The sequence below is a fragment of the Myotis yumanensis genome, unplaced genomic scaffold, assembly GCF_028538775.1.
Source record: "Myotis yumanensis isolate MYYU_CA2020_CCGP unplaced genomic scaffold, mMyoYum1.0.hap1 SCAF_24, whole genome shotgun sequence".
NCBI classification, from domain to species: Eukaryota; Metazoa; Chordata; class Mammalia; order Chiroptera; family Vespertilionidae; genus Myotis; species Myotis yumanensis.
In genome coordinates, this window is record NW_027223775.1 from 2,127,155 (window position 1) to 2,151,715 (window position 24,561).

At 44.3% G+C, this 24,561-nt stretch overlaps 1 protein-coding gene across 1 annotated transcript; it reads right to left on the minus strand.

Moving 5' to 3' along the window:
- Window positions 1–19,399: 19,399 nt before the first annotated feature.
- Window positions 19,400–23,861, minus strand: LOC139000628 (melanoma antigen preferentially expressed in tumors-like). Its single transcript, XM_070402769.1, has 4 exons — window positions 23,839–23,861; window positions 22,057–22,389; window positions 21,065–21,670; window positions 19,400–19,955 (listed from the first exon to the last, which is right to left on the minus strand). Exons 1-4 carry the CDS (start codon window positions 23,859–23,861, stop codon window positions 19,400–19,402), a joined length of 1,518 nt encoding a protein of 505 aa, XP_070258870.1.
- Window positions 23,862–24,561: the final 700 nt, after the last annotated feature.

A 24,561-nucleotide genomic window follows, 5' to 3' on the forward strand; every position in this document is an offset into this window, starting at 1 on the left:
TCTTTTTCTTTAATTTGTGGCTCTTTAATTATTACATGTCTGGGTATAAGCCTGTTTGAGTTCTTCTTGTGTGTGACATTTTCCTTTAAGAAGTTAGGGATGTGTTCTGCCATTGTTTCTTCAAACACCTTCTGTATGCCTTTCTCCCTTTCTGCCTTTGGGAACACCCACTACTCTAATATTGTTACATTTCAGGTAGTCTCAGTTCCTTTAACCTGTCCTCCTGTTTTTCAATTGTGTTTTTTTTTTCTGGTTTTTCTAATTGAGTGATATTTTCTCTCTGACTAATAATTCACTGATTCGATCCTCAGCTTCCCTAATATGCTGTGTATTTCTTCCAATGTGTTCTTTATTAGTGTTATGTCATTTTTTTAAAAATCTAGAACTGTTCTTTTTTCATAGCTACTGTATCTTTTTTCATGCTATCTTTTTTCATAGCTACTATATCTTTTTTCATGCTATTGAGTATTTTTACCATGATTGCTCTGAACTCTGAATCAGATAAATTTCTTATCTCTACTTCATTTTTCTCTTCTGAGAATTCTCTAGTTCTTTCATTTTGGGGTTATTTCTTTGTTTCCTAATTTTGGCTTTCTGTTTGAGTTTGTGATGATGAGTTATGTAGATCCTCTATCAGTGGTTCTTAATCTTCTGGCCCTTTAAATACACTTCCTCATGTTGTGACCCAACCATAAAATTATTTCCGGTGCTACTTCATAACTGTAATGTTGCTACTGGTATGAATCATAATGTAAATATCTGATATGCAGGATGGTCTTAGGCAAGCCCTGTGAAAGGGTCATTCAACAGCCAAAGGGGTCGCGACCCACAGGATGAGAACCACTTATCTACACCTCTCAGTCTCTTGTGCAGGACAGTGTTAAAGTTTGTTTCTGAATAATTAGGTCAGACAAAGACTCAAAGCCTCAAGAGACCACCTCTGGCTACACACTTATAGGGTTCTGACTTGAATTACCCCTGCAGGCAGTCATCCTCAGGCAATAGATTTTTCTCAACATGGTGGGGCAGTGGCTTCTACTGGAGACCAATTGTCATTCTTAATCTCTTAAGTGGCCTCAGAGCAAAGTTTTTTCCAATAGGGTGTGTCAACTGTCCTGTTCCCAGATAGGCAGATGTCTGTGTGGGTAAGATGTCCTCCTCTGCATGAGGGAATGACTCCTCCCAGGGGTCTTGGGTGTCTATCTTCTGAGATGTATCCCTTGAGTCCCTCGTCCTGGCTTCTGCCCTCACAGCTCCAGTCCACTTCACCCTCCCTTTGCCAGAGCACAGGGAAATTTGTGTGTTGGCCCTTTAGGAGGATGCCTGAATATCCATCAGCCTCTCTCTGTTAGATAAGTGGGGATGAGAAGGGCAGCTCAGTTGGGGGGTGGGAGGACAGTTGGGGGTGATCAGGCCAGTAGCCTGAGTGGTTAGGGGAGATCAGGCAGGCAGGCAGGTGAGCTGTTAGGAGGCAGTGGTGCTGGATGTCAAGAGGGATATGTGACTTCTGGGTTAGGCTCAATTCATAAACTGGCAGTTGGACATCCCCCAAGGGGTCCCAGATTAGAGACAGTGCAGGCCGGGTTGAGGGACACACCCTCCTGTGAATGAATGTCATGCACCGGGCCGCTAGTATATCCATAAAGATATATTTTGTGATTCCAAGAATCATATACTTGTTGAGGAAATATGGCAACCAAATTAACACATCTTAATAAATAAGATATAAGTATTTTGTCAACAGGCTGAAAAGTGATAGGTGTGGGCTCAGAGGGTCTGTTTTTAATAAAACTGAGGGTGGAAAGGCACACTTGAAAGAGTCAGGCATTGCAAGTTGCCAAATCACAGAGTGCACATAGTTGTGAAAAAATAAGGCAAAAGTGACTCATTCATATCAGTACAGAGATGTCTTCAAGTCTAACATAGAGGGGAGAAACCAAGATGGCGGCATAGGTAAACACTGGAAATTGCTGCCTCCGACAACAACTTCAAAAATACAACAAAAAGACAAAATGGACATCATCCCGAACTACAGGAAGGCTGGCTGAGTGGAAATTCTACAACTAGAAGGAAAGAGAAAAGCACACTGAGACCCAGAGGAGCTGCTCAAGTAAAGTGCAGAGGTAAGGAGGCTCAAGTGCGCACTCGGAAAGGGGCAGGCACCTGAGGACGCGGCTGTCTTTTTGAATCGGGAGCGAGTCACCAGCTCCGGGACTGCTCTGAACTCCAGTTCCGGGAGTTCTCTGGGGAACCAGGACTCATACCGGGAGGAACTGGACTGTCTGGCAGCAGGCAGAACTCGGAATTCAAGGGCGGCTTTCCCTCAGAGGTGCTTGCAGCAATTACCTGGACACTGAGATGCCAGCGTGCGGCCCCTTAGGGCAGGGCTGAGGAGCAGCCATAGCTGCTTGCTCTGCCCTGTTGCTTCCGAGACCCCGTACCACCCAGGCAGTGGCAGAAACTTTTGCATATGAATGCCCTGGCCCTTTGCAATCTGAAAAGTACCTAACAAACTGAAGCTTGGCCAGACAGACCCAGAATTTCCAAGAGAAGACCCAAGGCCCCACAGCAGCTTGCATTGCTTCACAGCTGGGCCTCATCTGGGCACCTTCACACGCCCCCCCCAATAGGAACGGGAATCTGTATATCTCTTCATAGCTCCTGCTGGGTAGCTTTAGGCAGAGGCTAAATTAGCACCTCCTTAGAACCAAGAGCCAGTGTACCCAGTGGTCAGAGTGGGACCATCCAGATTACAAATCCTCAGATCCATAAGGAACACACTCAGGGGGAAGACTCAGTGAGCACCAAAGCCCTACTGAAGCAAATCTTGACCCAGAAGGGTGTCTTCAGCACAGAAGTTCTCCCACTGCAGACACAGCTGATTCTCACAGCCAATTGGCCTGGAGGTCAATTCCTCCCAGTGATAACTACAACAATCAAGGCTTAACTACAACAAGACTGTGCACACAGCCCACAAAGGGGTGCACCAAGAGTGTCCACCTCAGGTCATTGGGGAGACTGAGCCACTGGGCCCTATAGCACACCTAGCACTCAAAGCCACTCTACCAACAAAGGGAAGCATAAAAAATGCGGAGACAAAGAAACAGGTCACAAATGGCAGAAATGGAGGAAAGCAAATGACTGGATATAGAGTTCAAAACCACATTTATACGGTTTTTCAAGAATTTTATTGAAAGCGCCGATAAATTTAGTGAGACCCTGGAGGATATGAAAAAAGACCAACTAGAAATTAAGCATACACTGACTAAAATAAAGAATAATATGCAGAGACCCAACAGCAGGCAAGAGGATCCCAAGAATCAAGTCAAAGATTTGAAATATGAAGAAACAAAAAATACACAACCGAAAAGCAAAAACAAAAAAGAATCCAAAAGTATGAAGATAGTGTAAGGAGCCTCTGGGACAACTTCAAGCGTACCACCATCAGAATTATAGGAGTGCCAGAAGATGAGAGAGGGCAAGATATTGAAAACCTATTTGAAGAAATAATGACAGAAAACTTCCCCTACCTGGCGAAAGAAATAGACTTACAAGTACAGGAAGCACAGAGAACCCCAAACAAAAGGAATCCAAAGAGGACCACACCAAGACACATCATAATTAAAATGCCAAGAGCAAAAGACAAAGAGAGAATCTTAAAAGCAGCAAGAGAAAGAAACTCAGTTACCTACAAGGGAGTACCTATGCGACTGCCAGCTGATTTCTCAATGGAAACTATGCAGGCCAGAAGGGAGCGGCAAGAAATATTCAAAGTGATGAATAGCAACAACCTACAACCAAGATTACTTTACCCAGCAAAGCTATCATTCAGAAGTGAAGGTCAGATAAAGAGCTTCACAGATAAGAAAAAGCTAAAGGAGTTCATCACCACCAAACCAGTATTATATGAAATGCTGAAAGGTATTCTTCAAGAAGAAGAAGAATAAAAAGGTAAAGATAAAAATTATGAACAACAAATACACATCTATCAACAAGTGAATCTAAAAATCAAGCAAATAAATAATCTGATGAACAGTATGAACGGGTGATTATAATAGAATCAGGGACATAGAAAGGGAATGGACTGACTATTCTTGGGGGTGGGGGTGAAGGGTGTGGGGGATGCGGGAAGAGATTGGACAATAATCGTGCACCTATGGATGAGGACAGTGGGTGGGGAGTGAGGGCAGAGGATGGGGTGGGAATTGGGAGGAGGGGAGGTATGGTGGGAAAAAAGAGGAACCAATGTAATAATCTGAACAATAAAGACTTAATAATTAAAAAAGTCTAACATAGAGACTCTTACTATTAATTATGTTGGAAAGTTGAAAACATTGAGAGAATCAGTGTAGTGAAGAACAATATGCTTCTGCAGTTGAATATACACAAACAGCCTATCCATTTAAATTTTGGATGTGCTAGTGAGCAAAGAAAATTAGTTAAAGGCTCATTTGTGGACATTTGGGATAAGAACTAGCACTGAAACAGTAATATTTATGGGAAATGTAATATTTCTCATATTTTGAAGGAGATCTGGGACTCTTCACATGAACTGTTAAATACTCGTAGTACGGCTAAAGGCAGTAAAATTTATATTGCCATCATTACCAAAACTAAGGTTACACATTTTAACTAGTCAGCATTTGGAGAGAGCCATGCTAAATTGGTGATAAATTATAAAATTATTTGTGTAATGAATTTGGCATGTACTGGCCCAATAAAATATTACTATGCACAGATGATATCTTGCCAGTATTCGAATATATCCAAGTGCACAATTAGCACATGTGGCTTTTCCTCAGTCCAAAATGTAGTTGAAAGTGTAGCATAAAAGTTCTAAGGTATGTGAGACAGTCAATTTTGAAATTAAATGGACATAAATTGCCTCTATATTGTGGGCTTCCAGAACAATGGAAATGTTTTAACCGAAATGCTAATAATTCAATACTTGCATACAGAAATAACTATCAGTTCTTAGATGAAAGTGCATGAAGAAGTGAGTGTAACGGGAAGATTAAGGAGTTTTTAGTAATGTAGACAAGTGATTGTGTGAGCAAGAGAGAGCAAAGTAGAGAAGGAGAAAAGTTGGCAGACGCTTGTCAAGCTATAGGTAGGCACTGATAAATATGTATGTGGACATTATGGAAATTGCTTGCACTTTGTTCAGAAGTGGACAGGTTTTTCCCACTGATGGTCATTTAAGAAATTATGGAAGACGTACAGGGAGGACAAGATGTCAGAAGATAATATATTCCAGAATAACATATCATAGTGCATACAAGCATGAGCCTAAATCGAGTCTAAGAGTAAATTTAACCATTGTTGTAGAAAGAGGAAATAAAGTGTTGTTTTGAATTATTGTTTTCCCTTAAAACATTGCTCTCCATTGTGATACCCTCACGTAAGTATTTTTCATTTACAGGAACACTGTCACGTGGGAGAGAGAGTTATGCAGGCATTCCTTGCAAAGAGACAATCCCTTCCCGGAGAAATTGCCATATATCTCCAAGAGATGATGATTGCAATGCTAGTTATAGGTAATGGGCAATAAAGCATAAGACACCTACGCTATACTATACACTGTCTGCTGTTGGGGTGAAATTCATCTACCATAACACTAAATATTTACCATTGACCAACTAAGTAGCATGTAGTATATTCAGAGTCTTATGCCACCACCATATCTGAGTAGGTCCAAAACATCTTTATCACCCATACATAAAAGCTCTCCAGGTAAAGCAGTCACGACCATTCTCTTCCTCAGTCCAGCTTCTATGAAACAACAACCAGCGTTCTGTCCGTATTGATGCACCTGTTTTCCACAGATCATAGTATCAGAATGAAACAGGATAGGCCCTCTTGTGCCTGGCTTGTTTCCGTTACCATAACTGTGTCCCAGGGTCATCCATGTGGCAGTAATCAGTTCACCGCCACTTTTATGGCTGATTAAATATTCCCTTGCAGCTCTAGTGCACACAGCTCGTTTACCACTCCAACTGTGGGCATTGTTTCCACCAGAGGACTGATGTGAGCATTCTTGGACTAGTATTTCATAGAAGTTTCCAGTTATTGTGGGTGCAAAACTTAGAGTGGATTTCGGAGACATATTGCAATCCAGTGTTAAATGTTGGTTGTAGGAGTTTCCATTATTTTCCACAGCAGCCACGCCTTGTCACCTTTCTGTTCCTTGTGCACAGGATTCCAGTTGCTCTAAGTTCCCAACAACCCCTGGTATTTTGCTCTTCAAACATTGGGGCCTACTTAGGAATAAAGTGGTATCTCACTTAGGTTTTGATTGCCATTTCCCTAACTACCCATTATCTTGATCATCTTTCCATGAGCGTGTTAGCTGTTTGTGTATCTTCTTTGGAGAAATGACTCTTGAAGCCTTCTGTCCATTTGCATTTTCCTATTTTTACAGAGGTTCATATGAGAGCTGAGGTAAGTGTCCAGATATACTGCGTGTAAGTGACAGGATTGGAATTAACAGGCCATCTTGTGTTTAACTCTAACTTTACTTTTATTTGCCACAGGGAGTACTGTATGCAGTATGGGTTTTGTATTATCTTGGAAGTATTGTATTCTTTTCTTAGTAGCTCATTTGGGACAGTCCAAATCTTTCAGGAGTGAAGGATCATACTCATTTATTTTCCTTATTAAAGAAATGAAGTGCAACATTTTCTTTTTTTATTGTTTCTCACCTGAGGATATATCTCTATTCATCTTGGGAGAGTGGACGGAGGGAGTGGGGCGCAGAGAGAGCTACATCAATGCTAGAGAGATACTTTGATTGGTTTCCTCATGCACAATCCCCAACCAGGGCCAGGGATGGACCCTGCAAACCAGGCTCATGCCCTTAACCTGGAATCAAATCCGGGATCCTGCAGTGCCAAGACCGGTGCTCGACCCACTTAGGCACACCAGCCAGTGGGGTACTTTGTAATTTATTAATCAGAAGGAGCATTTGACAGCGTGAACATAAGAAGAATACGAAGGTCAGAATTCTAGCCTGTTTGCAGAAAATGTGCATTCATATGTATTCATAGTCAATTATTTCAGGCAAAACATTATTCTTCAGCTGTATTTTAAATAATTGTAAGCTCCCTTTTCTACCTCAGCTTTACTGACATATTTTTAGCACAGGTGTATAAAAGCATAGATTTTCCAACTATTTAAGACTTTACTAGGGTCATGTCATACTGACATAAAAATATTCGTTAAGATGTTAAAGTATTGTTATTTGGTCACTAACTTGACAGGAGGCTCAGGTGGAGCACCACCAACCCGAGGGCCCCCTCTGACTTATGGTGGAAGGAGTCGCTGGGATGATTATTACAGCCACAAATGAGATGGGTATGATGGGGGAGCATAACAATTGCTGCAACAGCCAGTGGGACACCTCTGTAAGAGGCCGTGAGCATGGTGCTGGTGGGGATCATAGGATTCACCTTCTACACAAGAGAGAGTGAATCATGCAGTGCAATAGCTCAAGTTATTGGGATCCTCAAGGGCTGTCAAGAGAGAAGCCCCGGTGACAGATGAAGTAGAAACTGAATTTAAAATAATGCTAAGTTATGGACGGCATTTTATTTGTAAAGAAATTGTCTTCTGTTATTTAAAGAATGAATAGAAGCAAATGGTGGGTTTGGGGAAGAAGCACGAATTTTAGATCCCTTTGTGAAATTTCTGCATAGAATGCAAAGTTTGAATTCTTCAAGGTTATTTTATAAGTGTTGATTTTAATAACAATATACTTTAATGTTTAAATCGAATATCTGTATTGTTAAAATATTCAGAATAAAGTTTTCCACTAAATGGGATTTCTTGCCTGATTTTACTACAAACACATAAAAGCAATGTGTTTGGATGGTGAGGTGAATTCTTGGCCCTAAGTTTCCCAAGGTGTCTTTGACCACAGTGCATAAAGTCTTTGACGTGAACTGCATACAAAATGAAGCGGTGTGTTACTTCTTCGTGGCATGCTGTCCTGTTTCCAGTTGGGGTGGGGGGACATATTCTTGGAAAACCTAAATGGAAAAAGGATTGAGGCACCTCCAACAAGGCTGAAAAACAATTGTTCACCTCCTTCCTGTGGCATTTTGTATGTCCTCAATCTTGAAAGGAATAGTATAAGTAGGAAGAAAAATTACATATGGAATTATATAAATGTTTGAACAAATCTAAATGTAAGCATTCTTTTGCTTATTGGAATGACATCAGCACCTTTCTGAAGTGGGAATAACAAGATTGAAACTGTATTTGCCACTTAACCAGCTTTCCTGACTATCCCTCTGAATTAAATAAAGTGCCCTTAGATTGATATGTGTATTTTTCTATAGAACTGCTCATGCACTTTCTCTTCAACTTTTTGACATTTAATATATGCTCTCCCAAACATCGAGTTATCTTGAAGCCTCAGAATTATTATGAGTGAATGTCAACAAACATCACAAATGTTGGACGGATGAGTGTACAGTTATCAACAAGCCTTTCAACTTCAATTTTAAAAATCTCCCCCAAAATGTGTGGTTTCTTAAAGTTATTTTTACTGGAATAAGGTATGTGAAATTAATTGAAAATTTTGGAAGCTGGAACCTCAACTATTTAAGAACTTTAAAGTCTAGTCTAGCCTGTCAGACTGGGGGGTGGTAGGGGAACAGGCCCTGGTCGGTTTGGATCAGTGAGCCCCTTTTTCATTGCCAGCTGGTATGCTCCTGGATTGGTGAAATACTTAATAAAGCCATTTGGACGCCAAATTTACTCAGCTTAATTTTTCCACTGTAGGTTTGTACTGATAACGTATTACGGTGCAGAGAAATACAACAAGACAAACAATACAAAACCTCCCAGCATGAAATAGATCACTTTATATACAATCCCATGGGGAAGTGGACTAGAAAGGAAGATTAAATGAGAAGAAGGAACAGCATAAAAGTCCTGACCGTGACAAAGAGCTCCTTCTTGTATTTCTAAATGGATATTTGGGGTATCAAAACCCTAAGCTATTTACATACTTTTAGAAATACTTATTTTCATTGATTTCACAGAGGAAGGGAGAGGGAGAAAGAGTGAGAACCATCAATGGTGAGAGAGAATCATTGCTTGGTAATCCCCACATCTACCACCCAAGATATCTACTGGGCTAAGAGCCCACAACATGGGCATGTCCCGGCCTGGGAATTGGACCCCGACCTCCTGGTTCACACGTCGAAACTCATCCACTGAGCCAAGCAGGCCAGGCTTTGGCTCTTCTTTATTCAGAGTCTTCCCTTTGACATTTGTGTGCTCCAGCTGCCCTGTATCCAGCCTGCCTGAGTGCTGTGCAGATTGGTGGACTCTGGGGTACATTCTAGTAGTAAGGAACCTCCTATGTGTGCCTTACTCTCCCCGCTTGCTTTCTGATGGCCTAGAGACCCCGCCCACAGGGCCTTCATGTACATGATCCCTGTGCACCAGCAGTCACCTCCTATCCAGGCCCCTTCTGTGCCCATCTTCACAGATGCGGTCTCTATCAGAACAGGCGCTTTCTAATCCTCCTTGCCTTGACACTATGCTTTTCTGAATATTTTGATGGAAAAGTCCAAATTCCAGTTAAGAATTCAGCTGGATTTCTCAGTCATGGTCTCTAGAACAAATAAAGCGTCAAGTGCAGGACACTCTGTTTTAGAGGCAACATGCAGCAATGAGTTTTCTTTTGTTTTGTCTTAATATGGTGGGTTTTTAAAATGGATTCTTTAGAGAGAGGTGAATGGAGAGAGACAGACACAGAAGCATGCATTCATGTGAGAGAGAAACAATGTTGGCTGCCTGGGGACTGAACCTGTAAGAGATATACATTTTCTGACCCTTGTTCTCTCATCCTCTTTTCTTGGGGGGTTGGGGGAGCTCACTGACTGTTACAGAAACTTCAGCATTTTCTCTTCCCACTAGAAGAAGCAGAGTGTGCCTGGCCAGTGTGGCACAGTAGGCCTATGCACCAATAGGACATAGTTCAATTCTCAGTTGGACCAGGGGCCAGAGTTTACGCCTGTTTCCCCAGGTGGATGTTCAGGAGGAAGCCAACCAATGGTTTTGTCACATTATTGATGTTTTATCCATCTCTCCCTCTCCCTTCCTCTCTGAACTTAAGAAGAAATGTACTGAAAAAGAAATGGTGGAGGTTTAGATGGACGTGTTGGTGCTTTGTCCTGGAGCAGATAAGGCCGAGCAGCTGAAACGGGTAACGTACATCCAGACCAAGCAGAGGAGATTCAGCTGAGAAACAGTCTGCAGCCAGGAAAGGCAGAGAACTCCTAGAAAATGGGGATGGTTAGAGATTGAGGCTGTAACCTCCCCCTGGACGCCAGCTCAGCCGCGAGACCGTGCCATCTTGAGCAGCTGTTATCCGCATCCAGAGAGTGGCTACTAACCCGGAGGCAATGGCTCTCAAGCAGCGTGACTACATGAACTCAGAGGAGACCTGCTTCCCCCCACGGAAAGGTTAGACTTCCCCCAAAAGTGCGGTTTGCAATTCAGGTTGGAGCGAGAAATGCATGCGCGTGCGCAGGGGGGAAATCTGTGCCCTACAAAGTCGAGCCCATTGAGGCCAGCGTGACCCGCAAGTGGGGAGGGCTCCCACAGGGCTGCTCGCAGAAGGTAACACTATAAATAAGCCCATAGTTGGACTGGATGCAAAGGGGCAGCCTCCGATTCTGCCAGCCAGCCGGCTACTTGGTGCCAGGGGGCAGAGCGCGGGCAGAGACTCCACGCAGACCTGGAAGGTGGAGCCCTGCGAGTTCGCACAGCTTCCCAGGCTCTTGTTTACACACTTCCTCTTAAATCTGTGAGTTTGATTGTTGAACCCAGTGCATGGGATTGCCCAGTTGGGGTCGCTAGCGGAGCCTGTAGGGGAAGATTGTTTTTGGGGAGCCTGGGAAACAGAGCTGGGAGTGGCATCTGGGGAGCCAGCTCTGGGCTGAGCTGGTTCAGGTACAATAGAGAACTCCTGGTCAGAGAGGACTTATAGCCTTGGAGGTCTGTCCAGACACACTGCCACCCAGAGGCAGAGCCACGGAATGACTCTTCTGTAGATACAGATAAGGCAGTATCTGTACCGGAACCAATACTGTCTGCCTTAAAATCAGGACTGTGGCTTACAAAATGGAGGAACAGTGTATCAGAGGGAAATTCAACATTCTCCTGAATTCTGGGCATGCCAAAAAGAAGAGTAGAAGATCTGAAGCACCTGCATTACTGCACATTTTTATTTTTATTTTTTTAATTACTTTTTCACCTTTTAACTAAGAAAACTTTTTTTCTTTTTTTTTTCTTTTTTCCCCCATCATCTGATTTTACCCTTTCAATTACTACATTTTTATTTTTAACTAGTATTATTACTGCTACCATTTTACCATTTTTTAAAGTGGCATTTTATTTTGTCTTTATTTCATTTTGGGACTAATGTTCTCCATTCTATTTTCACCATTCCTTAAGCAACATTTCTCTCTACCTCAATTTTGCCTAGGTGCTAAACCCTATTCCCCACTTTTCCCCTTCTGTTGTCCTGTTTCTCTTACCCTACTCCAGCTTTAGATTTTCCCTATTCTTTTTACCCCCTGTCAAAATTTCACCCTACTTATATATCCTTTGTCCAATCCCCTGCTCTAAATCCTTATACACCTTTCCCTTATCTTCCTTCACTATCCAATTTTTTTTTCTTCTTCTTCTTTTCTCTCTCTATTGTTTTATTGTTGTGTGCTTGATTGACGAGTATATTGGGGCTTTTTTTAGGATTGTTTGTGAGGTTATTCTGCTTATTCTTTTTATTTTTTTGCCCCCTCCTCCCCGGTTATTTGTGTGCTTCTGTTTTCCCTTGCGTCGCTTGATATTATTGGTTGTTTGTAGTTTGTATTCATCTCCAGGAATCTGTTGTTGTAATTTGTTCGGTTTAGTGGTGGTTGTATAGGAGTTTTCTCCTCATATAAATAGTCTCTTCCCCTCTTACACTTCATTCGCTTTTCTCTCTTACTTTTTTTTCTTTTCCTCTTCTATTTTCCCTCCCTTTTTCCAATTTCATTTTTGCACTCCTTTTTCTTTCTTTCTTTATTCTCTTCTATCTTTTTCTCTTCTTTCTTATCTCCTAGCACTCTTTACTCGGGTGGGCACCTTTATTTGGGGTTATTAATATCATAAATACATTCGTGTTCAGTGCCTGGTACATTGTGCCTTGTTGGGTTGTATTTGGTGCCTTTAAATCAACGCAGCAGATTCAAGCAACAGCGGCCTCCTGAGCACCACACGCTCTGTCTAGGGAACAGTTACTGTGTGTGAAGCCTCCCCCTACCAGCCAGAAGAGCCACCACAGCTGTGAACAGCACCCACCAGAGGCCCTGCTACCAGCGGAGGGGCAGCTGCTACCGCAACTGCCCAAGGGGCAACCACAGCCCGAGGAGCCTCTGCCGCCCAGGGAGCAGACACTGCCACCCAGGGAGCAGCCACGGAACAACTCAACAACTAGATATGTCAGTGAGATCAAACATGGGTAGACAAAGAAACCCCCAAAAAAAGAAAAGGACTCACCAGAAAAGCAGCTAAGTGAGACAGAGGCATGCAACATGACGGAAAAAGAATTCAGAATAAGGGTCCTAGAGTACATGCACTGGATGGAGGAAAAAAATCAATACCATATGCAAAAAGGCAGAAGAAACAGATGAAAAAATCAACAACTTAAGTAAGTCCCAAGAAGAAAAGAAGAGCGACATAGCTGCAACAACAACAAAAAAAAAACATTGAAAGTATCAACAGTAGACTAGGAGAAGCAAAGGACCGAATTAGCGAATTAGAAGACAAGAAAGCAAAACACACTCATACTCTCCTGCAATTGGAGAAAAAAAATTAAAAGACAGGGGGAGAGCCTAAGGGATCTTTGGGACAACATGGAACAAAACAACATACGAATAATAGGGGTGCCAGAACAACAGAAAGATGAACATGGATTAGAAAACTATTCGAAGAAATAATATCAGAAAACTTCCCTGAGGTGGGGAAGAAAAAAGTCACACAAGCACAGAGGTGAACCCGAAAAGACCCACACCAAGACACATCATAATTACCATGGCAAATGTTCAGGACAAAGAGAGAATCTTACAGGCTGCAGAGAGAGATGGAAAGTTACATTTAAGGAATCTCCCATTAGATTATCAAATGATTTCTCAACAGAAACACATCATACCAGAAAAGAATGGATGGAAATCTACAAAGTGATGCAAAGCAAAGGACTGAATTCAAGAATACTCTATCTAGCAAGGCTATCATCCAAAACTGAAGGGGAAATAAGAAGCTTCACAGACATAAAAAGGCTAAGGGAGTTTATCACCACCAAGCCAGCCATGCAAAAAATACTAAAGGAACTGGTGTAAAAAGAAGAAATAAAAAGCTCAGAAAGAAAACAGCCACACACAAAAAGCCACAAAAAGAAATGGCTACAAACAAGTAATAATAATAATAACTTTAAATGTAAACGGACTAAATGCTCCAACTAAAAGACATCGAGTGGCTGGATGGATAAAGAAACATGACCCATACATCTGCTGTCTATAAGAGACCCACCTCATTAGAAGGGACTCACACAGACTGAAAGTGAAGGGATGGAAAAATATCTTTCAGGCAAATGGAAAGGAAAAGAAAGCTGGGGTAGCAATACTTATATCGGACAAAATACATCTCAAAGTGAAGGCCATAACAAAAGATAAGGAAGGCCACTTCATAATACTAAAGGGATCGATACAACAAGAGGATATAACCCTGATAAACATATATGCAACCATTGCAGCAGCACCCACATACATAAGAAAACTCATGCAAGATATCAGGGGACAGATCGACAACAATACAATCATAGTAGGGGACTTTAATACACCACTGATATCACTGGATAAATCCGCTAGACAAACGATCAGCAAAGAAACAGCAATCCTAAATGACTCACTAGATCAGATGGACTTAATTGACATCTTCAGAACACTTCACCCCAAAGTCATGGAATATACATTCCTCTCAGGTGCTCATGGGACATATTCAAAAATAGACCACATATTGGGTCACAAGCAAAGTCTCCCCAAATTCAAGAAGATTGAAAACATAAAAAGCATCTTCTCAGACCACAATGGCATAATGTTAGAAATAAACTACAATAAAAACAACCCAAAATACTCAAACACTTGGAAGCTGAATAGCATGTTATTAAATATTGATTGGGTTACCAATGAGATCAAAGAAGAAATTAAAAACATCCTGGACACTAATGACAATGAAAACACAACAATCCAAAACCTATGGGACACAATGAAAGCAGTCCTGAGAGGGAAGTTTATAGCTCTACAGGCCTATCTCAAAAAACAAGAAAAAATAGTAATAAATCATCTAACTCTTCAACTCAAAGAATTAGCAAGAGAGCAACAAGAAAACCCCAGAGTGAGCAGAAGGAAGGAGATAATAAAGAGTAGAGCAGAAATAAATGGCATAGAGACCCAAAAAACAATACATAAAATCAATGAAACCAAGAGCTGGCTCTTTGAAAGGATAAAAAAAGATTGACAAACCCCTAGCCAGGCTCATCAAGAAGCAAAGAGAGAGTTCCCAAATAAATCAAATCAGAAATGATAGAGGCGAAATAACAACAGACCCCACAGATATCCAAATGTAGTTAAACAATACTATGGACAACTCTACTCCAACAAACTAGACAACCTGGAAGAAATGGACAAATTCCTAGGAAAATACAACATTCCAAAACTCAACCAGGACGAATCAAAAAGAACAAAGTAGGTGGGATCTCAATACCAGATATCATGCTGTATTACAAAGCCACTGTTCTCAAAACTGCCTGGTACTGGCACAAGAACAGACATATAGATCAGTGGAATAGAATAGAGAGGCCAGAAATTAGCCCGAACCAATATGCTCAATTAATATTTGAGCATAGTCCTTTAAGTATTAGCCATTGCAATCAGACAAGAAGAAGAAATAAAAGGCATCCAAATTGGAAAAGATGAAGTAAAATTGTCCTTATTTGAAGATGACATGATATTATACATACAAATAACTATGGAAGAAATTGAAGCAGTCATCAAAAAGCTTCCAGCAAAAAAGAGCCCAGGACCAGACGGCTCAGGGGAGTTTTACCAATCTTTCAAGGAAGAAATAAAACCTATCCTCCTCAGACTACTACAAAAAGGTCAAGAGGAAGGAACACTTCCAAACACATTCTATGAAGCCAGCATCACCCTAATACCAAAACCAGGTAAAGACAACACAATGAAAGAGAATTACAGGCCAATATCCCTCATGAACAAAGATGCCAAAATCCTCAACAAAATCTTAGCAAATCGGATCCAGCAGTACATCAAGAGGATCATACACCATGACCAAGTAGGAATTATCCTAGGGATGCAAGGATGGTACAACATCCGTAAATCAATACACGTGATACATCACATAAACAAATTGAAAGAAAAAAACCACATGGTCATATCAATTGATGCAGAAAAAGCATTTGACAAAATCCAACACCCATTTTTGATAAAAACTCTCAGAAAGGTGGGAATAGAAGGATCATACCTCAACATAATAAACTCCATATATGACAGGCCACAGCAACATCATACTAAATGGACAAAAACGAACACCATTTCCCCTAAGAACAGGAACAAGACAGGGATGCCCACTCTCACTGCTCCTGTTCAACATAGTCCTGGAAGTATTAGCCATTGCAATTAGACAAGAAGTAGAAATAAAAGGCATCCAAATTGGAAAAGAAGAAGTAAAACTGTCCTTATTTGCAGATGACATGATATTATACATAGAAAACCCTAGAGACTCCATCAAAAAACCACCAGACTTAATACATGAATTTGGTAATGTAGAAGGATACAAAATTAACCCCAAGAAATCTGTGGCATTTCTAAACACCAATAGTGAACTTGCAGAAAGAGAGATTATAAAAACAACCCCATTTATCATCGCACCAAAAAAATTAATACCTAGGAATAAGCTTAACTAAACAGGTAAAAGTCCTGTACTCAGAAAACTACAGGACGTTGAAAAAGGAGGTAGAGGAAGACATAAAGAGATGGAAGAACATACTGTGGTCTTGGATTGATAGAATCAACATCATTAAAATGTCCATAGTACCCAAAGCAATCCATAAATTCAACGCACTTCCCATTAAAATACTAATGGCCTACTTCAAAGATCTAGACCAAACTCTCCAAAAATTCATCTGGAATAAAAAAAGACCCTGAATACCTGCAGCGAACCTGAGAAAGAACAAAGCAGGTGGGATCTCAATGCCAGATATCAAGCTGTATTACACAGCCACTGTTCTCAAAACTGCCTGGTACTGGCACAAGAACAGACATATAGATCAGTGGAATAGAATAGAGTCGAGAAATTAGCCCAAACCAATATGCTCAATTAATATTTGACAAAGGAGGCAAGAACATACAATGGAGCAAAGATAGTCTCTTCAATAAGTGGTGTTGGGAAAATTGGACAGATATATGCAAGAAAATTAAACTAGACCACCAACTTGCACTGTACACAAGAATAAACTCAAAATGGATAAAGGGCTTAAATGTATGACATGAAACCATAACAATTCTAGAAGAATCCAAAGGCAACAAAATCTCAGACATATGCCGAAGCAATTTCTGCACTGATACAGCTCCTAGGGCAGTTGAAACTAAAGAGAAAATGAACAAATGGGACTACATCAAAATAAAAAGCTTCTGCACAGCAAAAGAAATCATCAACAAAACAACAAGAAAACCCACTACATGGGAAAACATATTTGCCAACGTCATATCTGATAAGGGCCTAATCTCCACAATGTATAGGGAACACATACATCTTAACAAAAAGAAGATAAACAATCCAATCAAAAAATGGGCAAAGGATCTAAATAGACACCTTTCAAAAGAGAACATTCAGAAAGCTAAGAGACATATGAAAACATGCTCAAAGTCACTAATCATCTGAGAGATGCAAACCAAAACAACAATGAGGTACCATCTCACACCTGTCAGAATGGCCATCATCAACAAATCAGCAAACGACAAGTGCTGGAGAGGATGTGGAGAAAAAGGAACACTTGTGCACTGCTGGTGGGAATGCAGACTGGTGCAGCCACTAAGGAAGACAGTATGGATTTTCCTCAAAAAACTAAAAATGGAACTCCCATTTGACCCTATGATCCCACTTCTAGGAATATATCGCAAGAAAACAGAAACACCAATCAGAAAGGATATGTGCAACCATATGTTCATAGCAGCACAATTCACCATAGCTAAGATCTGGAAACAGCCTAAGTGCCCATCAACAGATGAATGGATTAGAAAACAATGGTACATCTACACGATGGAATACTATGCTGCTGTAAAAAAGAAGGAATTCTTACCATTTGAAAGGGCAAGGATGGAACTGGAGAGCATTATGCTAATGAAACAAGCCAGTCAATAAAGGAAAAATACCACATGATCTCACTCAATCATGGATAATAAAGATCATTACAAACTTTTGAACAATAATAGATACAGAGGGAGAGCTGCCTCAAACTGATTGTCATATTGCAGCGGGAAGGCCAGGGAGGTTTGGGGTCAGGAGGGAGGGGAGTAAGAGATCAACCAAAGGACTTATATGCATGCATATAAGCATAACTAATGGACATAAGACACTGGGAGCAAGGGAGGGCAGGGGATTGTCAAGGGCCTGGGGGGCGGGGAGGAAAAGACACTTAGGTAATACCATTTGTAATACTTTTAGCAAAAAAAATATAAAAATATATAAATAAAAAGAAGAAATGTACTTAAGAAATGGAAAAATGAGCTCCTGCGCTGATGGGCCCAAGCTGGAAGACTAGAAGGTAGAAGAAAAAGAAAGGAATGGCAATAAAAAGAGAACAAAGTGCCAGTTGCTGTATGTGACAAGCTAAGCTGCTGCTGACACCCAGCAGAGAGCAGCAAGCACATGAGTGGCTGGCACTGAATGAGAGGCAGTAGAAGGGGAAAAAGCAGGACTGACTTCCTTACATTTAGGGAGACATACAGGCAAATGGAGCCCTGTTCCTGGGCCTGGATGTGTGGCCTTCTCCCTAGGTGCTCCTCTGGCAGGCCACTCAGTGAGAGAACTGAGACAGCAGAGGGCCAGAATGCAGTGGCAAGTGGGCAGGGAGCCTGTTCCTTGCTGGGCAGCTAACTGTCCATTGACTATGGGATCCAAGAGCACACTAGGACATCTCCCTTTCACTTGGTTGTATTGCCCCTCAGGGTGGGCCTCCATACCCCCATCTCCCCGGTGTGACCTTCACCTGTGTCCACTTAAGTGCTCTCTGGGAACTGGCTTGGGTTGTCCACTCTTAGACCCGGGGCCTGTCACTGGCTCAGCGTTGCTTTACCACCTCCTTGATTGATGGGAAGGAGGATCACGAGGGGAAAGTCTTCTAACATTAGACCATCCTCCACAAAAGGATGTCTTGTTCTTAGGACGGGACACAGAACAAAGCAGAGGTTTATGCCAGCTTAGTATTTTGCTGAAAAGAATGTAAATGTGTTTACAGGCCACAAGAACTTGAATTCAAGAAGGGGCTGGATGCAGTGAATGACAGGCATGGACATGTGAGGCCGTGGCTCTGGCTCCCTGGCAGGCTGATGTCCCTTTCAGTACTGGGGGCCTGACTTGTGCCCAGGGAATCCCGGCCATGGAGGGGCCACAGGCCAGCGATGGAGGCTCCCAGTGGGGAGGAGTGTTTGAGTCCAGGGCCTGGACTAGCTCCCCGTGACGGCCCCAGAGCAGTTGTACCTCAGTGGTGCTCACTGGAAGCCACTTGTTCCAGTCCCTGTGGATGGCCCTTGTGTGTGCTGACCCACTGAACAGTCACAGAGGTGAGTGAGTAGGTACCGGTGCACCAGAAAGAACCACCAAACCAGAAAGGATAAATGGTGATGTGATCTCCTTGACCCAACCTCCACCAGCCTAGTGTCTGCCCATCACGATGCTCATGCCTTCTTACTTGTCCAGTAACTGCAGGTGGGAGAATCAGGTTAACATGTCATAGAGCACACCAGACGGTTAACATCCAGTTCTCTTTATTACTGACAATTATTCACAACTCTTCAAGCAAAGGTAATCCCCGCATCTACCACCCAAGCCTCAATCCCTCCCCATGAGAGATTCAGGTGCATATTTCAAACTCCTTAGGACAAATCTCCCCAAAGAAACCATCGAGTCCCCTGCCAGCATTTCCCCCCCAACCCCGAGTAGTTGTCTGAAACTGGCTGCTGTGTTCCTGTATGGTACACTTATGTCTGGGCTTCAGTGCCCAAGTGCCCAGATGGGCACCCAGCTAGACACTCAAGCAACAGGATCACAGAATGGGAGTTGGGTCATGGAAGGTTCTACAGCCACAGTGAGGACAGGGGTAAGCACAGAGCCAGACCATGCCGGGCCGCCCCAACTGCTGCAGCATCTGCTTCAGCACGGCATGCATCTGGGCAAGTCGGCCCAAGTTGATGGTGCCGCTCCTTTCCTCGTAACTCTCCAGGGGGGCCGCATAAATCACGCAATACAGCTTGCTCAGCCCGACGATGTGGCGAGGCAGGTCCTCCAGGATGGTCATAGAGATGGGGTTTTCACAGAAACTGAGGGTCATGAGCTGAGAGCAGTGGCTCAGGGCAGGCAGGATGTCCAGGAACTGGGGGTCCATGATCCCACACTCATCCAAGTCCAGGTCCTGGAGAGTGGGGGAGGCTCTCTCTAACAGAAATTGGAGTGACCCAGAACTGATATTGGTCAGGTTGAGCCCACTGAAACTCAGGCTTTTGAGCTGGCTGACATTCAGGTGCTGGGAGAGATGTCTCAAGTCTCTTTCGAAAAGCAGGCAGTTAGTGATGGACAGGGCCTCCAAGGGGGTCTTCAGGCACCTGGGGAGACACAGAGCAGTTACATGTGGGGGATGGACCTGGTGGGCAGAGGCAGGTGAGGATGATCCAGGCCTTCAGGGTGAAGAGGCCCATGTCACCGAAGCCTACAGTGTTCCAGATGATGATCAAACCCAGCATGTTGCACAGTGAAAAGGGACATTCACGTCAGAGCAAATTTGAGTGGAATCTTTCTCCATCTGTTATCTGCTCCGTGATGGATCCAACTGGATGAAACCTCACACACTCCATTTACTCATCATACACCCCCAGCCCAAACACACAGGTGTTGTGAACATAAAGATGGGAGGTAAAGATGGGAGGAGCTCAGAAAGGAGCCTGGCCCAGGGTCTGAAACAGGAGGCAACCAGTGCATTTTAGTATTGGAGACATGTCCCGAAATGCCTGCAACTCGGGCTTCCTTCCAGCCACAGCCTAGACCCCTGTCACCATCATCTCTTAGCCCAATGAGGCCTCTGGCAGATGTGCAGAAAGGGCTAACCTGGGCACAGTCAGGCAACATCCAGCGAGGGCCGCCACCCTCCAGGAACTTAGATCACTGCATTGTCCACAAACCACCTATCCCATTTCGTAATGCCTCCCTCCAGAATCCTGCATTTACCAGGCATTCTGTTTGCGAGAGCCTATGGCAACCCTTGGCAGACAGGTGATTGAGGCAGGTTTGGAGTGAAAGGCTGCCATGGCCAAATCTCTAAGTGCGGAACTTAACCCCTGAAACCGCACCTTTGATTGGCTTTCCCCTAGTCATTGCAATCCTCACTTGTTTCTATTGCATCATCTTCCCTTAGACACCACTCAGAAGGATTCCCAAAGCTACCATCCCCTGTCCCGAAGCCTCCATTACGCCAATTCCTAGCAAGGAGTCTCTTTACTAGCCTCTGTCCTAGTGCATACGTCCTACCTTTGTCTGGGGGGTTATGACACAACATGCAAGGAGACAGAGCAGTGAACAAGACACTGACTGTGTGGACCGCCTAGTGGCTCAGGCACTCTAGCACTGCTGAGGGACGGCACACGGGAGAGCCCGTCACTGTGCACTGAAATGGAAAGGGACTCGCTCTGGTCGGCAGGGAAACCTCGCCACCCCTCACCTGAGGATCTCGTCCAGGCAGCCTTTGAGGATGGAGACATCGTCCAAATAGAGCTCCTGGAGGTGGGGCAGGCTGAGGAACTGAGAGGAGACCAGGCTGACACACTGCTCCTCCTGCTCCAAGGTGGTGTGAGAAGACGTAAAGACGTGGGAGAGCAGGAACCGGCGCAGATTGCCCATCTGGCCCAGGTAAGGAGCGAACTTCCTCAGAGTGGACAGCTTCCAGGTACAGTTTACCTCCAAATCCTGGACAGAGTCCAGCTGCACCATATCCAGGATGTTAATGTTTTGCTTTGACATCGCAAACACCTTCAGCTTCTTACAGCAAAGGTGCAGCAAACCTCTCCTCTCGCTGACTTTCTTAATCAGGTAGCTGAGGGACTCATCAAGGACACCTTTCTTGAGGCAAAGGTCTACTAACACCTCCACGGGGGCCAAGGGTGAATTTGGCCTGGCCGTTAAGCTGTGCACTTTCCCCCTCTTCCTCCTGGGCTGTGGGGCCTCAGGCTCCAGCAGTGAGCACACATGGGCTCTGGTTCCGGCCCACACGATCCAGAACTCCTGATGAACTCTCTTCTGTAAATTAAGCACCTGCAGTATCCATCTCCTGTGGAGAAAATAGGAGATCTGCTGGGGTGCATTAAGATAACAAGGAATAAGACCATGAGTCTAGGAATCTGGGCAGCTGGGCCAGACACCTGACTGGACTTTGACTCCATGGCCCAGGAATCAGCTGCTCCTGGTGCTACTGGGGTCCTTCATGGTCCCCATTCCTGGTACCTTTAGGTGCCACCAGGAAGGAGTGGGCTCGTGTCCCTTGGGTCACCCTCGGCATCTTCATCAGCCCTATCTATCCGAAGCCTGTTCCCAGAATGACCCCAGCAGTGGCTCCAAGGCCTCCCTCAGCTCTCCCTTTGGCCCTGCACACACCCGGATCCCAGCTGTAACTGCTCAGATCCCCAGGGTGCTCCCAGGCTACTGGATCCCCTGTACCTGGGTCGAGTCTCCTGGGCAAGCAGGGCATCGAGTCCCTCCAGCACAGCCTGCAAGATATCCTGGTGAGGCTGCCGATGGTTCATCAGGGCCCCCAGAGGGAGGCAGGGGAAGGGCCAAGCCTGCACCATGGCCTTCAGGACTTTGCTGTGCTTCCCAGCGAAGGCTGCCATGAACAGAGGTGGGAAGAGCTCCACAGGAAGCCACTCCAGAGCAGCGATGGCCGAGGCTTCATCCCTCAGCAGGCTCTGACATGCCAGTTCCAGGAGTCTGCGTGGAGCCGGAAGGCTCATCCCCATGAAGCTGCTATGAAAGAGATCCTGGGAGACAGCCGGGAGCAAGGCATCTTGTCAGGCTGAGCATGAGCAACCCCGGTCTTTCTCCCTTCAGAGGGACCAGCTGAGGGCCAAAGGCACTGCTCCGGCAACAACTGGAGCGCCCCCAATTTACCACAACCCCATTTTCTGCTTAGGGGCCGCAAAGCCACTCAGCCCTGCCTCTCCTCTGACACTGGCAGGACAAGAACCAGGCACCAAGGAGGGGTGAGATGACCACTGGACCCCTCCCACATCTACCCACTGGCTAGCTGGAATTCTGCTGTGCAGTGAGTCCTGGGAAACCAGAGAGATGATCCCAACCTTTCCAGGGAAAACGTTTCTGAGGATCACTGAAGGGCTGAAACACCTGGAGTAGGGAGCAGCCCGTGGCCCAGGACTGCCTCTTGCTAAGTTCTAGGAAATAAAATAGATGGGGAAGATTAAGGAACACCCACACAATGGGTACCACTGAGGCCTTTGACACCTTTTAAATGAGGAATCCTAAAAGCAGCACAAACGTTTTCTAAAGCATGGGGGAGCTGCAGGTGAGAAAAATAACCATTAATTCCAACATGTACATTTTATTGTGTGCCCCTTCTATGAATATTAGAATGACCACTTTATCCATGACAACAGAGGGCTCACATGTCACAAGTAAGGCTCCTCTCAATAAGAGACTGCAAGCCCTGGTCAGTGTTGCTCAGTGCGGTGAGCATCCTCCCGTGCCCCCAAAGGTCTCTTGAGGGCTCCATTCCTAACCCCCGTTAGGGGGTGGGCAGGAGCCAGCTGATGGATGTTTCTCACATCAATGTTTCTCTCTCTCTCCCTCCCCCCACCCCCTTCCACTCTTTCTAAACATCAATTGGCTGTTATGAAAGACTTTCCATTAAGACCTGTTTTCACACGCACAGCCCGGTCGCTAAAAACTACAAAAAGGATTTTGCCACGTTGGCCTACAATAGGCTCCTTAGAAACACTCGACTTTCAGACACAGGGGAAACTTGCCCTGTGAACCTCTATGCATGGCAAACATCAAAACAGAAATCAAAACGTTTTGCATTAAGGCAAACCTGCACCCAGAGGCAAAGGCAAAGTCTGCTCATTTGTAAGGAAGAAAGGACAAATCTCTGGGTTCTTGGCCTGCAGGTCCTTGTGGACCACCTTAGGCTCCTGACTCACCAGAGGGGCGTGGTGAAGGGAGCCCTGTGCTCAGACCTGGGCATTGACTCTCATGCTCTAGCCTCTGTTCCCACCTCGGCCTCCTCGGAAGCCATTATACCTCGTCTGACCACACCTTCCTTTTGAGGTCCTAGCTGAAATGGCTACTTCCACCTGAGAGCAGAACCTTAGTCCTGGATCTCCAGGCATTTAACCCTGATGGGGTTTTGTACTCTCCACACCTCCAGCTGAACCCCAGGTCCATGCATGAAAGGAAAAGAAAAGGAAACCAAACTGGAAGTAGACTTGATGGGGGTGTTGGTGCCACATCAAAATTCCCTAATGTTCCCGTTAACACACCTTTAGGGAGACAGTGGTATCATCTCAAGAGAGAAAGAATTTCAATGCAACAGTATTGAGGACCAAACAGTCCCTGAGACTTGATGTTACCTACAATTGCAAATCCCGTGCCCATTCCAACAGGAACAGAGGGACAGTTGGTCTTCCAGATTTTGAGGAGCAAGCCTTCCCCAGAGGAGGTCCGGCCAAAATCACGTCTAGGGGCTGATCAGGAGAGGGGAGGGGCTGCACGTTTGTAATGGGACCAAGGGAATTACCCAGGACAAGGTGAACATTTGGGAAACTCAAAGACTCTGACTGCATAAACTTGAGAACTTAAAAGGCTAGCGGTGAAGGAGGAAACTGGGTGGACCCAGTTGACGGGGAGTATAGGCAGGAGATTCTGTCACCCTCCCTCTGTGGACGTAAAGGGCATTTCCTCCCAGAAGAACCAGACCAGCTCAGCAAACTGGCTTGAGAAAATTAAATGTGAAAACGTGGGTTGTGGAGAGGCCAGAGGAGGGGTGTGGCAGCTCAACCTGGGATGTGACTTATCCAATTCTGAAAGCCACTGAGGGGTGAGAGTCGTGGGCTCTTTGGAATCTTGGAGGCACAGAGAAAAATAAATGTGGGCCAAAAGACCTGTGTATCCTTATCAAGGAGCTGTGACAGAGGGCATTCTCTTTAGCTC